General features: G+C 41.3%; 1 protein-coding gene across 1 annotated transcript; it reads left to right on the top strand.

Annotated features, from left to right (window-relative positions):
* The first annotated feature begins 15,309 nt into the window (after positions 1–15,309).
* Positions 15,310–16,656, top strand: LOC135093198 (uncharacterized). The gene has a single exon (XM_063992172.1). It carries the CDS (start codon positions 15,310–15,312, stop codon positions 16,654–16,656), a length of 1,347 nt encoding a protein of 448 aa, XP_063848242.1.
* The last annotated feature ends 318 nt before the right edge of the window (positions 16,657–16,974 follow it).

Below are 16,974 nucleotides of genomic sequence, written 5' to 3'. Positions count from 1 at the left end.
TATTCTCCAATTTCTAATCTGAAAAATGTTTAGAGGTGGTTGTAGGATAAAAAAAAAAATCTCAAGGTTTTTGTGACTAAGGAACTTTGCACTAAATGGTTTTGAAAAGGTTAAAATAAGACACAAACCACACAAACAACATAAATGTAAAAACAAATTGCATAGATTCTCAAATTTCAAATCTGCAAAACGTTTAGAGGTGACAAAAAAAAAAAAAGAAAGGTTTGTTATTGACTGATTAACGAACGATACACCAGGATAGCAGTGAAGGAGGTGAAATAAGATACACCAACCTCTCAGGACATTATTTAAAGATGCAGGACAACTCATGCACCATTAACATTATTTAAATCACTTTCTGCAACATTCACTCAAAACAAGATATGCCAGCCGCACCAACATATAATACTATCTCAAGGACACGTGAATTTTAGTGAGCAGCGATGCTTTGTTGGCTAATAAATATGCACATCAGTCAGGAGCCGCCGTCCCTGAGCAGAACAATGGAGCAATCACGCTAATGACGCAACGCTCAGGACTCAGCACTCCCAGCCACACACACTACGACCCTGACAAATACTGGCACGTTCAGAAATTCTCAGTGTTTTCCTTCCGTCTGCCAAGCCTCGTCCGCAAGTAAGCAATGCCCTCACAAAAAAAAAAAAAAAAAAAAATCTTTCCTTAATTAAGCGTCGCGTATTTCCTTTGTTTATTCTGTCTCTACTTATCCGTTTTATCCTTTTTTTTTTCTCTCTCTCTTCTTTGTGTGTGTGTGTGTGTGTGTGTGTGTGTGTGTGTGTGTGTGTGTAAAGGAGATATGCAAAGAAAAGTTCTATTTGTATCTATTGCTTTTCACCACCACCACCAATACTATTAATACTATTACCACTACTACTATTACTACTACTATTACTAATGGTACTGTTGCGTACAATTGGTAGCAAAAGGAAACAAGTACATTTACAAGAATAATGGCAGGCGATCCAATCAACATACACATAAAATAAATTGTATCATAAACATTGGAGGGAATTCCTATCTACAAAATACGTAAAAGTAGTAGTAGTAGTAGTAGTAGTAGTAGTAGTAGTAGTAGTAGTAGTAGTAGTAGTAGTAGTAGCAGTAGTAGTAGTAGTAGTCTTCATTCTCTCATTCATCTTCACAATGTTGCATCTCTTCTAAACTTGCTAAATGCATCTCTTTCCCCCTCTCAAAACCTCACCGTTTTAGATTTTCTACTATTCTCACCCTATTCTGTCCACATAACTAATGCAAGAGTCAAACATACCACACACCCTCACCCTCCCCACACACACACACACACACACACACACACACACACACACACAGCACACACACACCTTTGCCTCCCTACGTTTCTCAGGCAGATTCACGATCACCTCCCAGTCTGAAGGCTGATTTATAGGGCCAATTCCTCGCGTCTGTTTGGCTGTATTGAGCAACTAGAGTTAGGACGACAGGAGGCCATTCAAGTGGTCCCGAAGACGACTCACAGCAGCGGAGCTACGACGAATGGCGAGAGGAAGGGGGCGCGAAAGAAGGAGGGAGAGGGAAGAACATATGGAGGTGAGGGAAGGGGTACAAGAAAGGCGAGTAGAAAGTAGTATTAAACTAGATGTAAGAAGGAAACGAGAAAGACAAGGAGAGGGAAGAACATATGGAGGTGCTGGAGGGTGTACAGGAAAGGGAGAATAGAGAGAGAGCGCAAAGGGAATGAGAAATGGAGGGACAGGAAGAAACATATAGAAGGGCAGGAGGAAATACAGGAAATGGAGGGCAAAAAGTAAGATTAAAAGAGATGGAGGAAGAGAAATAGGAAAGGAGAGAGAGCATGTGGAGGTGCTGGAGTGCCTGAAGGAAACGGAGAGTAAGATTAAAAAAATATGTATACAGGGAGAGAATGAGAAAACAACACTGATGGATATGGAGAAAGTGAAGGAGTAGAGAAAATGAAGTGAAGAAATAAATGAAAAAAAAAAAATGGAGGAGGAGAGGAGAAGAGGAGGGAAGCTTAGACATGTGAAAAAAGTGAGAAAATTATGGTAACGAGAAGAGAAAATACATACAGTGCATTTGGGACGTAGAAGGAGAAGAAATCAAGGGAAGAAGGACGTAAGGAAACAAATGAAGAAAGGAGACACAGGCAGCTGGAAGTGAAAACTGTCAAATATGAGGATAAAGAGAAGAAATAAGTGGAAACGTACTCAGAATATGAAATAGGAAAGGATGGAGGGAAGGAGAGACGTAATGAAGTAAAGAAGAAGTAATATGGAAGACGAGGAATGAGGAAATGAAGGAGAATTGGTTACACAGCTTGAAAGAAACAGGAAGAGGAAGGAAAGGAAGGCAGTAAAGAAAAGATTAATTGACGGAAGTCTGGCAGAACGAGAACAGAGGAGACAGAAGCCACAGGAAATAAAACCGTGAACGTAAACGGAAGAAAATCATTAAAAAGAGAGAGAAAAAAAAGTTCAAAGCTAAAGGACAGAAATAGGGAGCTGGTGGTGGTGGTGGTGGTGGTGGTGATGGAAACACACACACAGAGAGAGAGAGAGAGAGAGAGAGAGAGAGAGAGAGAGAGAGAGAGAGAGAGAGAGAGAGAGAGAGAGAGAGAGAGAGAGAGAGAGAGAGAGAGAGAGAGAGAGAGAGAGAGAGAGAGAGAGAGAGAGAGGTAAAAAGGGAAAAGGGAAGCGAAACTATAAATGGAAAGAAACACAATAAAAAAACAGAAAGTAAAGGAAAAAAAACAAGGTAAAAAAGACAGAACTGACAAAGTTACGAGTTATGAGAGAGAGAGAGAGAGAGAGAGAGAGAGAGAGAGAGAGAGAGAGAGAGAGAGAGAGAGAGAGAGAGAGGAGGCAGGAGGAAGAAACACTTAAAAATTCATGTTGCAGTGAATTCTTGACCTCGTAATTCTCTCGAAAACCTCCAGCGGGTCGTGGATTTATCTCAGTGTGCGCGGGGTTAGGCGGTACACACACACACACACACACACACACACACACAGAAACTTCCCTCCACGGCGCTCTTTACGGCGTCTTTCTTTTCGTTTTCTTCTAAATCTACGTCAACCTTCCCTGACAGAGAGAGAGAGAGAGAGAGAGAGAGAGAGAGAGAGAGAGAGAGAGAGAGAGAGAGAGAGAGACCTATATTCCTACCTACACAATAATCATGTACTCTTTCATTGTCTTATATTCGTAAAACAGTCTTTCAGTCTCACATTAAATCATTCCTTCCTTGTACTGTCTTCTCCCCTCCCACTGATTCGATTTCACGTCCTAAGGGAAGCGATAATGCGTAATCTCAAAGGGCATAAAACCCAGTCATCTCATATGTTACAATACAACAGTCGAGGTGTGGGGAAGTAAATATCAGGTGTGGAATATGAGAGCACTGCCAAAGTGAACATGTGGGGCAAGATGTGTAATGAAGTGGCAATGTAAATAAGTAATTCTGTTCTAGTAACGTTATAAAAGATACAACTGCTTTTGAATGAAATATATAAGAAAATTTCATCATCTAATGTAGCGTATGTAAAAAAAAAAAAAGCTATGTAACTCTAAATCTAAAGCGAAGACTTAAAAAAAAGCTGAATGAAAAAGCCAGTCACTGTGATAAAGCAAAGAAAATATGGAGAAAGAAAAATGCTCAGGTAGAGATATACGGAACGCACACACAAATAATAAATAAATGAATAAATAAGTAAGTTGATAAAAAAACAAAAACAAACATTTGTATTAGATAACGTAAAATATAGGAATGCTTAAAAACATATTGAATAGGAAACAAATCAAGAGAAAAATCCCAAAACGAGATAGAAAAATACGAGGAGGAAAAATATAGAAAACTGAGAGGAAAAGAAAACGAGATAAAACAAAAGGAGTAAAAAAGTAAAACACACACGGAAAGAGAGAGAGAGAGAGAGAGAGAGAGAGAGAGAGAGAGAGAGAGAGAGAGAGAGAGAGAGAGAGAGAGAGAGAGATAGAGGGAGAGAGGGTGGAGGAGGGGCAACCATGACAGGAGGAATGTAGGTGATGCGTGTGATGCTAAACGTAGCCGCATGACTGCCGTGACGAGGAAGCTCCCCGCGTGACACTCCCGCGGCTGATGGATCACGACTGTGTTTGTCGTCAGTCGATCCTTCCTCGGGAGCAAAGATCAGATTAAAAAAGGGCAAAAAGAAGCAGTGTCCGAGAATAATTTTACGTCATGAGCGGTAGTGCCAGAGTCATCGCCATCATCATTATCCCTTTGATTTCACTGCATGACAAACTTCCCATCGCATCCTTACAATGACATCGTTACGGCGTGTCATTCCATCGACCATCAAGTTAACACCACCACCACCAGCACCACCAAATATCTCGAGGCGGCTATCCAGTCCCTCCACTCACCCATCCAATCACTGACCCTCGATTTATAGACTTAACTCCCCATCCATTCACTTAGCCCCCACTCATATCAATTCCCCTAACTCCACTTGTGCTATTCCGTTCCTTCCTCAACACGCACTGCTGTGTGCCATCCCTAGCTCTGTTACCTCCGCCGCCACTCGTCCATCCCTTCACTCCCCGCTGCCTCTTGCCGTGTTCGCAGTATTGAGTGACTTCCGAGCTCGATACCTGATACAATGAGCAGAGTGAAGCCCTTTCTCCGCCGTCACGCACCACACCAGCACACACTAAACATCAACGTTTCTTGCTGCGCATCAGGTAAGTGGTGATGAGACATTACATCCTGAATTAATGACACTGCAAGTCTGGGTACTATTCCTGGTTTTAGATGTGAGGGGTGGGATAAAGGGTGTGTTTTGAGGTACCTTGGTGTATGAGAGAAGGTAAGGCAAGGGGGAATGTATGAATGTAGATACTACTTAGGAAAAAAATAAAGCCTCGTTTTCTTCCTCCTTGCACCTGCTTCAGTAAGTCTCACTATGTAGGGTATTTTCCTTGGCATTATTGCATCGACCCCTCATCATTCCATACGGATAACAAAACGCTAGGGACAAAGTTGAACAAAACACGTCCTATTTGCAAACACACACACACACACACCTGAAATATGTTATCGGCGGGCAGATCGTTGTGTAGCTCAGTGGTAATGAACTTTAAGGGCTATTTTTGGGAGGAATGTGCATAAAATCTATAATTATCCATTACTGCAATGTATAATAGACTCCCATAAAAATTAATGCCCAACTCGTTTTCCTTGCGTGCCACGGCTAATATTTTAAACACTAGGTTGCAATGACATCACATTATAAAAGTAGCGTATAATACAATGTACCAATAAAGAAGTTAATTTAAAACCCACGTCAAAAACCATGAGCAGAGAAAGCACCAAAGAAAAAAAAAAGTTTCTAAAAGAATAATTAAACAAAGAGAACAGCTAATAAGAACACGAGAACATAGGAACATGCGATAATGAAAAAAAATAACCGATAATAACACCATATTTCATCACACGAGTTACAGAACACTGCAAACTGACATACGAGTAAACTAACACAGCAACGAAAGATAAATGACTTCCTGGTAGATGAAGTAATACGCAATGTGAATGAACTAATAAAATAAACATACACAGAGCCAAGTAAGTGATATAAACAATTACTTTTTATCTGGTCTTAATTTTCTTCACATATTTCCATTTATATTTTCTTAATTTTACTTACAACGTATTTTACAGGTCATAATTCTCCACCCTACGTAATCCATTGCTAATCCAAACTCCACATAAAGGTCTTGGTCAAAACAGCACACCACTGTTTGCTTTACGGTTTGGTTTATCCACAGAGAGTAATGCGCATGAACCTCTCCGAAAATGGTTTGTCATGAAGGTATTTGGGCCACGGCGGGGGTGGGTGGGGGGGGGGTGTTCATGTGATACCTGAGGCGACGAGAGGAAACACAATATGGACGGCAAATTAGGTCTTCAGGCAAGCCAGACTAGAACAATGAGCGTATACACACACATGCGCGCACACACAGACAGACAGACAGACTCTCTCTCTCTCTCTCTCTCTCTCTCTCTCTCTCTCTCTCTCTCTCTCTCTCTCTCTCTCTCTCTCTCTCTCTCTCTCTGTCTTGGCAATCCAGCTTTTTATTATGCTTTCTAGCTATCTATTCTGCCTAGCTTAATTTTTTTTTTTCAAATTCTAGAGTTGGTTTCGATTCTACGCAGTTCGTCTCTAGGTATGCAATAATCTCCTTAATTCTTTTTTACCTTTCCTTCATTCTATATAGATTTCATTAATCATTTCACATTCAATCACTAACAGATTTCATATATAAAAGTCATATTCTACCTACGCACTCGGTATCGACGGTTTTCAATCTATTTACTACTGGGACTGTCTATTGTTAACGGTTCGAGCACTGTTAAATTTTGTTCTAATTTACACAAAGAAAGAAGTACGGAACAGAAGATTATTATTATTATTATTATTATTATTATCATTTTTATTTTTATTATTATTATTATTTTTTTTTTTACTATTGAAATATCTGAAAGACAGCAGTTCAAAAAAATGTGTCTAGAAACATGTCGGTGATCATGGTAAGCTATAAGGAAATGACATATAAATGGTTAGGTTTGATGAATAAGAGACTTTCACACCACGCCAATGTTTGCTGAATACCTTCCATTAATTACTGACGTTGCATAACTATAATGTTCACTGTGCTTTTATTTCTAACTGTTAACTCTTATGATTATATTCCATTTTCTTCATGATTTTAATTCCCATGCTAATGAAGGTCTGTGCAACAATACTAATCACAGCTTGACCTTTGTTCTAAGTTTATCATCCATTCTTTGACACCTTTTTAATGCCAGCCATACAACATCTCCCGGTAACTCTGCTGTCGTTGAGATTAAGACAGATGTCGTCTACGAATTTTAATCTAAGAATTTTACGGGTTTCATGTTTTATTTTCTTTCTTGTGACACCACAATACTACCACAACACAATGCGCTCTCGGTAATATTGTGTTTCCCTTTAAACCCTGATGAGACGAATATCCCAACATTACAGAAACACATTATTACTGCGTTGTTTGAGTAATACGTGGAACAGTTTCGTATTACACTCGTCAATTTCTAGTTCATATACTGAATTATACATCACTTGTGCCACTCCGAGTCCAACGCCCTCTGTGATTTATAAAAGCCAAGCGTAAAGGCAAATTTAATCCAGGGAATTTGAGATGTCCTGGATTCGCTGCTCTATTATGTGTACTACGTGAATGCTAGCTGATTGTAGTTTACATTCTTTAGAGAGACGTAGGTTAAGAGGGGACCTGATAGAAGTCTTTAAGTGGTATAAGGGTTATAACAAGGGAGATGTAAGCAAAATTCTTAGGATCAGCAACCAGAGTAGAACAAGAAATAACGGGTTCAAGCTTGAAAAATTTAGGTTAAGGAAGGAGATAGGAAAAAATTGGTTCTCAAATAGAGTGGTAGATGAGTGGAACGGACTCAGTAATCATGTAGTTAGTGCTAGGACACTAGAGAGCTTTAAGAGAAGATTAGACAAGTTTATGGATGGGGATAGCAGATGGAAATAGGTAGGTGTGTTCATACAGGGACTGCCACGTGTAAGCCTGGTCGCTTCTTGCAGCTTCCCTTATTTCTTATGTTCTTATGTTCTTATGTTGATTGGCTGACCTTTGTACACGATGAGCCTTTTATGTTTTTTTTTTCTTTCTTTTTCAGGAGTTTAACATGATTTTTAAGTGAGCATTTTCGAGAAACCTTTATATTTTGAAAACCAAAGCGTACATCTCATAGCTACGTTATTTCTGGCATCTAGCATGATCAGTTTCTGAGGATTAACGAGAAACCTTCGTACGTTTTAAATTAAGAATGCACAACTTGTTTTGAGTTGTTTCTGGAATATTAAATGATTTATTAGTGAGGATTAGTGAGAAACCTTCGTGTATTTTGATAACCTATAAGTGTGCACCTCATAGTTATGTAGGTTATTTCTAGATGATTTTGAAAACCTAAGTGTGCGCCTCATAATTCGGTTACTTTTCTAAGGATTGGAGAGAAATCTTTGTACGTTTTGATAATCTAATTGTGTATCTCATATGGGCTACTTGTTTTGTTTTTGGCACCTGTTTTCATGCAAGCTGTCGAAGGATGATGTGTAGGAAGAATGGGTCTGTCAAAACATCGATACTTTTAAAGACCTGGGAAAAGATGTCTGGAATTTTTTTTTTTTTTATGCGATATGAGTAACACACATACACACACACACACACACACACACACACACACACACACACACACACACACACACACACACACACACACACACACACAATATAAAACAATACACTTTGAATAAACTACGATCAATCAGCTTAGTTATTTTTTTTCTCCACAATATTCAGTTCAGCAGTGTGTGTGTGTGTGTGTGTGTGTGTGTGTGTGTGTGTGTGTGTGTGTGTGTTGTGTTGCATGAGGGGCATCCTCGGCCGCCATTACCCCGTCTGACACACACAATTTCTCACTACTTAGCATAATGGCTCGTAATGGCGGTGATCGTTTTCCTACTTAATGACCTCAGAATGATAAACATACGCATGGGGGCACAAACACGCCGACCGACGAAGCCTTCCGCGATGACGCACCAAATTCGCGGAAGGATAAAGCAAAAGGATAAAAAAAATAAATAAATACATAAATAAATAAATAAATAGCAGCGAATATACAAGTGAGGATAACTATGTGCAATAAATTAACTTTTCTGCACCTACGTATATTATAGAATTTTTCGCCTCTTTTAGAGCCAGAAATTTAAATGTATAACTCTTCTGCATTTATACTGTAACAATTACTCTTTTCAATAAGTCAATTTTAACGCACGGTTATTCTGTACCTTTAACGTTACAGCTCGTGTTTATTTTAAAAAGGCTAATGAAAACACTTAATAATTCTTCAGCCTTAACATAAAATCTCCTGGGTATCATAAGAGAAATCACGAAAGTCAAAGTCTCAAACAGATGCGTGGGTAAAAGTAGCATTTCCCAGCGTGAATCCTCAGCGTGTTCAAGTGGGGAAGGAAAAAAGCGCCTGGAAACAGGAAACTGGAAACCGTCGCCTCCTCGTTCCCCCTCAATGGCACACGACACCAAACCTCTCATATCCGACACGGTTATATACCAACACCAACATATTTTTCAACCGAGATACGTAAACATTTTCCATCATCTCTCAGCCACTTGTAGGACTACAGCTCGCAGCGGGGGACTCCGATAACCTCTGACTGTTTCATACCTTACGTGAATGGAAGAGAAAGAAAAGTGAGGAAGGGAACGGAGAGGGATACAGTTTTTCATGTCCAGGTCTTGCTGGTCTTAGAAAAGCTTAGCCTCTGTAGCTACGTATCCCCTTCACTCTCTTGCTTCAGACAAGAAAGAGAATAAGATCATTAGGAAGGAGTCAGCCACAGACATAATTTTAATGCCTCACTTGACGTAGAAATGCTTAGTGTGAGAATTTAAGTATCTCCTCGCTCTTTTATGCACCTTCACACTGGAGTGTAGGGAGAAGATAATGAGAGCTACGGGTCTAAACTCTCCGGCCTCACTGAACGTAGAGATGCTCAATGTGAGAACTTGAGAAGCCATGCGCTCATTTATTCTCTTCCTTCACACTGGAGAGCAGAAGGAAGATAAGATGGGACAGAGCGAGCGAACAAGAGGTCTAGGTATAAAGTCTCCGGTCAAGCTCGTCTAAGGAAGGTTCACTATGAGAGTCTGTGGCCACGTACTCTTATAAAGAATCTCCTGCTTCACACTGGAGGATAGAAAGAAGATAGGGTGACAAGGAATGCCTGAGGTCTACAGGTCTAAACACTCAGGTTTCACGGGCAGCATAAGAAATTATTTTGCAGAGTTTCTGTAGCTACGAACTTATTTTTCTTTTTTATCTTTACGCTTCACACTGGAGGGCAGGAAGAAGGGAAGGTGAGAGGGAGAGAATGGCAGCTACTGGTTAACACGCTTTTGTTAGTAGTACGTAGGACGGTTGACTCCCTGGACTGTACAAACTTCGGTACCAACCCACTGCTTTATTTTATGCCTGACACTAGAGGGCAGGATGAGAAGTGAAGGAGAGAGCAATAGCTACAGGTTTACACGTCTGGGAGTCGCTGGCCACTGAAAGGAAGTCTCTGTAAGAATCTTTAGCTATACATCTGTTCTACTTTCATGATTCACACTTCAGGGCAGGAAGAAAGGAAGACAAAGGAGAAAAAACAATAGCTACAGGTTCTCACACTCTAGTCCTGCAGTTGTTGGAGAGACTGCCTGTGCAAATTTTGGTACCCACGCAGAGTTTTATTTTCATGCTTCACACTGGAGGGGAGGAAGAAGGGAAGGCCAGAGGGAGAGAACGTACGCTTCAAGTTTACACGTTAGACTCGTACAAGTTTACACATTGGAGTCTCGTTGATCGTAGGAAGGTGGACTGTACAAGCCTCGGTAGCTGTACATTGTTTTATTCTTCTACTCCACACTGGAGGGAAGGGAGAAGGAAGGTCAGGAGGACTCAGCGAGGGACAAAGGGTTACTGGCTATATCTGTCTCGTGGCGTGGACTACTAAAGTGTACCGATTCACACAATTCCCTTTCACCTCCTTTAATACCCGCGTTGTATTTAAGACACAAAATATCACGTAAAATAACCACGTAAAAGGAGTAACTGATAAGGCTCACGCTGTCAGAACAAGAAAAGTGTTACTTTTGTGGTCAGTACTTCAGGTTAAGTATTTTCTCTGTTACGTGATATGAGGGAGTACAAAGCATACTAAAAACTGTGAAGAAAAATACAAGATACTTCCGTTGCCTTGATTCTTTACTGGCGGAGGCCGAGCTGAAATTCATGTGGATGACGTGGGCAGCGGAAGTGCAGGCGGAGTCAGGTGGGAGCAGAGATGGAGGTGGGGATCTGGAGGGTGTAAAAAAGAAAAAAAAAAAAGGAGCATCGTTATAAAGGTTACAAGTTTGAAGATACAAAGATAATAGCAATGGATTAGCCTGATTCTCTCTCTCTCTTTAACAAATTAGCAGAGCTATTTTAGCTAGCTCTTCCGTGTGTGTATGTGTGTGTGTGTGTGTGTGTGTGTGTGTGTGTGTGTGTTCGTGTATGTATGCGCGTGAGTACGTACGGTAGTGGGGTGTGCGTGTATGGAGAGAGAGAGAGAGAGAGAGAGAGAGAGAGAGAGAGAGAGAGAGAGAGAGAGAGAGAGAGAGAGAGAGAGAGAGAGAGAGAGAGAGAGAGAGAGAGAGAGAGAGAGAATCACGTTTCCCTTAAAGTTCTCTCTCTCTCTCTCTCTCTCTCTCTCTCTCTCTCTCTCTCTCTCTCTCTCTCTCTCTCTCTCTCTCTCTCTCTCTCTCTTCATACGCTCACATCCACCTACCGTACGTACTCACACGCAAACATACACGAACACACACACACACACACACACACACACACATACACACACACACACACACGGAAGAGCTAGCTATTATAACTCTACTAATTTGTTAGAGAGAGAGAGAGAGAGAGAGAGAGGAGAGAGAGAGAGAGAGAGAGAGAGAGAGAGAGCCGTGATCAACATGACGCGGCAACAGTTGTACCAAGAGTTATGGCGCATCATCTTTGTGTTGTTAGTTAATATTGGCGACCATTTTAAAACTCCGCTGACATATGATCCTTAGCAGCCAATGATGACGCGATGCTCTGGTTTTAATTACACATTTTGCTTATGCCATCATGAATATATGTCAAATTCTACGCTACAAAATTATATCCGTAATTAATATTTCGCAAATTACTGTGCACTACGGGAACACATCACGTTTAATCGCATTACACTTGCTAACTGGTGCCTCACTATGCGCTGGGAGGCAATGGGAAGCAAGCCATACATCCCTGGTATCACTAAGCTTGGGGTGGCAGCTTTCCCTCGGACCAAACTGTGATGAGGGTCTACTCTTTAACTCAACGTCAAGGCCAGGCTGAATTTGGGCACTGTGGCTGAGCTGACTGATAGCCTTTCTTCAGATAACCTTGTTCTGTATCGGATATCGGAGTGCGTTGTTCTTTACCTTGACTTGTTATGTATCTAAGAGCTTTGTTCTGTATCTAAGAGAGCCTTGTTGTGTATATTGATGGTCTTGTTCTCTATCTTGAGTCTTGTTCTGTATCTTGAGAGTCTTGTTCTGTATCTCGAGAGTCCTGTTCTGTATCTTAGTGTTAATATTAAAAAGATGAGCAAATACCCTCGTTAGAGACTAATGTGTCTTCTGGTATCTGTCCTTCATATGTATTATCAAGTATTTTCCACGAGGTTTATCCTTAGACGCCTTTTTTCCTATTGTCAGATCTATTTTTGAAAGTCCACAAAGTTTATTTCCCAATTAGTGATGAAGAGCCTTTATTAAATTATCACGAGAGTCATGAGGACACCTTTGGAAACTTACGACTCCTACTAAAGCTTGTTTAAAGTATTCGAGAGTAGACGCCACAACGATTACGACTATGGATCAAAGAAGGACTGAATTCATTTGAGTGCTTTATCTCGAGATTATTAAGATTTTCAAGAGTGATTACTCTTAGCGTGGTTTAGAGCATTACTCTAAGCGTGGTTTAGCAAGGATTCTATGCCACTAACTAAAAAAAATAACGAGAAACCAACTAATTACTCTGCGGCATAAAAAAAAAAAGTTCTAATGAGAGCTCGGAACGTTTCAAAATTAGAAGTTCGTTGTTATTTTTGGTTCCATCCAGTCATTCTAACACGGTCTGCGGCACACGCGGTCTGTGAGTATTCCCTTGTTTTGTAAAGCTACCAGTAACTCATTGCCCGTAGATTCTATTAAAATATTGTGTTATTATCTCGCAATGAATTATTTTAAGTCTTTTTTATACGTAGAGGACCAAGAGCACAAAATAAATAAATAAATAATAATATGCTGATAAAGAAAAGTTGAAGGAAAAGTGTGACAAATATTTACTTTATGTACGTACTTTGAGCTACTTTCCTAGAACTAAGAAATACTTAACTTTTATAGTGAATATTGATAAACTCCTCTGGACCAAGGCAGATGTGTATATAATATTCATATCAGTAAGAGTGATCCTTTCAAGAAAATTTATATTACGAAAACAAGGAGTCGTTTGTATTCCCTAAACATTTCTACATAGACATATCAATAATTTTATGAACGGTAAATCAGCTTGAAGTTTACAGCCCAGAGTATAGTCCAGAGCCTTAAGGGAATGAAGGAGACAAGGGTGAAGACAGCCCAGAACACCAATCCAAGAACAGTGAATACGATTTGTTCCTAAAAAAAAATAAAAAATAAATAAATAAATAAATAAAAAAAATAAAAATCATTAGGCAAAAGGAGATTAAGTGACAAAAAAAAAAGAATAAGACCTATGGAAATATAACAACATTCTTACAATCCATTAAAAGTAAAAAGGATAAGAAAATACATGAAAATAACCTTAATATCAATAAATACCTCATAGAAGATTAAGTCTGAAAAAAAAGAACATCAAAGCAAATTAAAAAAAAAAAACAATCTGGAAAATGACCTCATCCTTACCAAACAATGGAAGGTAAAGATGAAATAAGAAACATGAAAAGAAACCCTTAATATAAATAAATAAATCACAGAAAATAAAGCTCAAAAAGAGAACAAATCAGATGCAAAATCACCTGTAACCTTTTGGCTGCACAGCACTTACAACCGCCACACATTTGAACAAAAATATGAACGTTTTCCGGGAACTGTGAGGGGGGAAAAAATTGAACTTCCCAGCGAGAAGGCCAATGTTGTCCCGCGGCAGGTGTCACCCCACCTCCCCCCGCCCACCTCCCGAAGTCCCATCACCAACACGACCGAGGTTCCCCTGCCTCAGCACGCCACCTCCCCTTCCTCCTCTCACCCCCATCGTGCCATTTCGCAGCAATATTGAACGGTAAATGTACAGCCACGACACGAGAGTACAAAGTAATGACGTGACCATTTCAGACACAGTAACATGTTGAAGGAATAAGGAATGAAAAAAAATGATAGAGTATAAAGATAAAGGTCTTACTATAACATAACCATGATACATAACACACACACACACACACACACACACACACACACACACACACACACACACACACACACACACACACACACACACGAACCACAACTATTACAAAATTCAGGAACATGTCAAACGCGGATGAGGAAGACTTGAGACGAACTAAGTCGGAAAATAATTTGCATTAATATCTAAGTTTGCAGAATCAGTTACCAGTCTTGATGTATTATAGATATGTACCCAGGGATCAAAACTTCCGGTACAGATCATCAGCTTTATAATGTAGAAGTATGATTGCCAGTAGCGTATCTGTAACCTACTGTGTGTGTGTGTGTGTGTGTGTGTGTGATGGAGCTCTGTTTGATTCCACTAACTGCCTCTCATACAAGTTCAAACACGCACAATTTTTTTTTTAATAATGAAAACAAAATTTTAATTCTATTATATACCACATGGAGCAGGAAGAGCTGCATTATTAGGAATCAGACATAAAGAAAAAAAATCAAATATAAAATTCAATTACGTTAAATAAAAAAGTGAACAAAGAGAAGGAAAAGAATATCCTAATAATTCTTCGAGGTAGCGTTTAAATAATAAAGGAAATATTCATAATAAAACCTGCACCTTAAGGCGGGTTGCCACACGCGCACTTTTTGGGCACGACGTGGCACGAGGTGAGTGCGCACCCAATTCGCGCCAACTCGTGCCCAACAGCGCGGCAGCTCGTGCAGACCTCTTGCCACCAAGTCGGGGAAGTCGAGGCAGGTGGCACGACGTCGCGTTAAAATTAAAACAGTTTCATTTTTTTTCCCGACGGGGTACGAAGTGGCGACGTCGGCCCCACCTCGTGCCATCACCTCGTGACACCTCGTACCCTGTTCGAGACACCTCGCGCCTATTGGCACGACGTCGCGCCTGGCGCGCAGTGGTGCGAGCTCGTGCTACCTGGGCGCGAGGTGTCACGAGGTGTGGTGCGGGGTGGTACGAGGTTAGTGCGAGGTGGGCGCGACGTTAGTCCGAGGTGGGCACGAAGTTAGCGCGAGGTGGTGGCGAGCTGTATAATTGCCTCTCACGTGACCTGATCCAAGGGGTATATAAACAGCACCCGTGGGCCACATGGTCACTTATCTCGCAAACACAGACAGAAGAAGAACCCTCCCATCTCCAGCCAACCTTTCCAAGATGCCCAAGAAAGGCAAGCAGCAAGCACCACAGCAGGAGTCTTCCCCGAGTCTGCAGGAGGGAGAAACTGGTGATGTTCCTCCTGAGGTTCCTGACGACACTGACGTTCCTGATGTGGAAGTGGTGAAGGTACAACCTGTTGCTGGGCTCTCCAGGAAACGCACTCGGCCATCCAAGAAAGACGTTCAGGACTACCCCTTCAACGACGACCAACTGAGGGAGATAACAAACTACGTCCAGTTGCATCCAGAGCTCTACGATAAGCGGAACGAGAAGTGGCTGAATCCGGCGTGGAAGGAGAGCCTCTGGAAGGACCTGGCCCAAACTTTCTCGGACTGTTCTCACCAGCAGGTGAAGAAGGTGGTGGACAAGAAGAGAACAGATTTTGGGAAAATCGAGAAGAGGAAGAGCAAGAGTGGATCAGCAGCCAGGCCGAGGACGCAGAGGGAGCAGAAGATCGTCGAGGTTTGGGCCTTCCTGGCAGGTCACATCGCCCACGAAAGTACGCACCCTAGTGATGACTTCGGCAGACAAGGTGACGATCAAGATTCCTCCAGCCATGAGTCTGTCCTATCGGCCCACTCAATTGCCAGGAGGAAGAGGAAGAAGGAACGGCAGGAGGAGGAACTATCCAGCCCACGATCCACCAAATCTACCCAGGAGAGCAGTGCCATCCAAGAACTACTCCAGAGTGCACAGCTGCTAGCTACACGAAAACCACCAGTCGAGGGACCTGACGCTGACATCCGGCAGTTTGTTGAATTTATGTACACTCGCCTGAAGAAGGTTTCCCCCATGCATCATGGAGTACTCTTCTCCAAGATCGCGTACATGATCAGCCTCATGGAGGAACCAGTGATGGCCAGGAGTGCTATTAAAGACCCGAGGAGGTTGCTGGATTCTGTGCCCATGCCACTAGGAGTTGCGAGCCCATCGCACCTGTGGCAGCCTCCTGCACCGCCTACTCTTGCTCCTGCTCCTCCTCCTCCTCCTCCAGTCTGTCATCAGCCGCAGTACCAGCAGTCGCATTACTCGCAGCCCCAGTACCAACAACAACAGTACCAACAGCCTCAACAACAACAGTACCAACAGCCTCAACAACAATACCAGCCTCAACAATCAGAACAGCAACAGTTCCCTCAGCAGCCACAGCAGCAGCAGGTGCCCACCCCAATACAGTGGGAATCTATACTCGGCTGTTCACCGTCCCCCGTCAAGACCCTGCAGCACACAAGTACGACCACCAAACTCCAGGGCCAGAAGACGAAATCGCCGGCGAAAAAGGCCATAATGTCCCCCATGATCGAGACACCGAAGGGCTACGAGGCGGAGGATAGCGACGAGTAAATGTAAACAAAATAAAAATGTATTGCATATAAAAATATGTTAAAATGTATGAAATAAATATGAAAAAAACAACTATATTTTTTCCCTTTTCATTTATAATGTAAGTATGGATATAAAATAATAACTGGTAAAAGGAGACATTAAAAACACTTTTTTAATGTTTCCTTTTACCAGTAAAAAAAATTATAAACTACAAACTGAATATAAATAATTGGGACATAAATGGTAAAAGAGAAAAAAAATATACTAAAACTTGGGAAGTTAAGAAATGGATTGAAAATTGAGGATTTGAAATGATAACAGATAAAAGGGAATAAT

Source organism: Scylla paramamosain, chromosome 42 (assembly GCF_035594125.1).
Source record: "Scylla paramamosain isolate STU-SP2022 chromosome 42, ASM3559412v1, whole genome shotgun sequence".
Taxonomy (NCBI): domain Eukaryota; kingdom Metazoa; phylum Arthropoda; class Malacostraca; order Decapoda; family Portunidae; genus Scylla; species Scylla paramamosain.
The sequence above is the reverse complement of the archived record's forward strand: the minus strand, read 5'-3'. Positions and strand labels throughout refer to the sequence as shown.

What these genes read in the sequence shown, in the direction of transcription:
- LOC135093198 (XM_063992172.1), top strand. Translation starts at nt 15,310, where the DNA reads ATGCCCAAGAAAGGCAAGCAGCAAGCACCACAGCAGGAGTCTTCCCCG.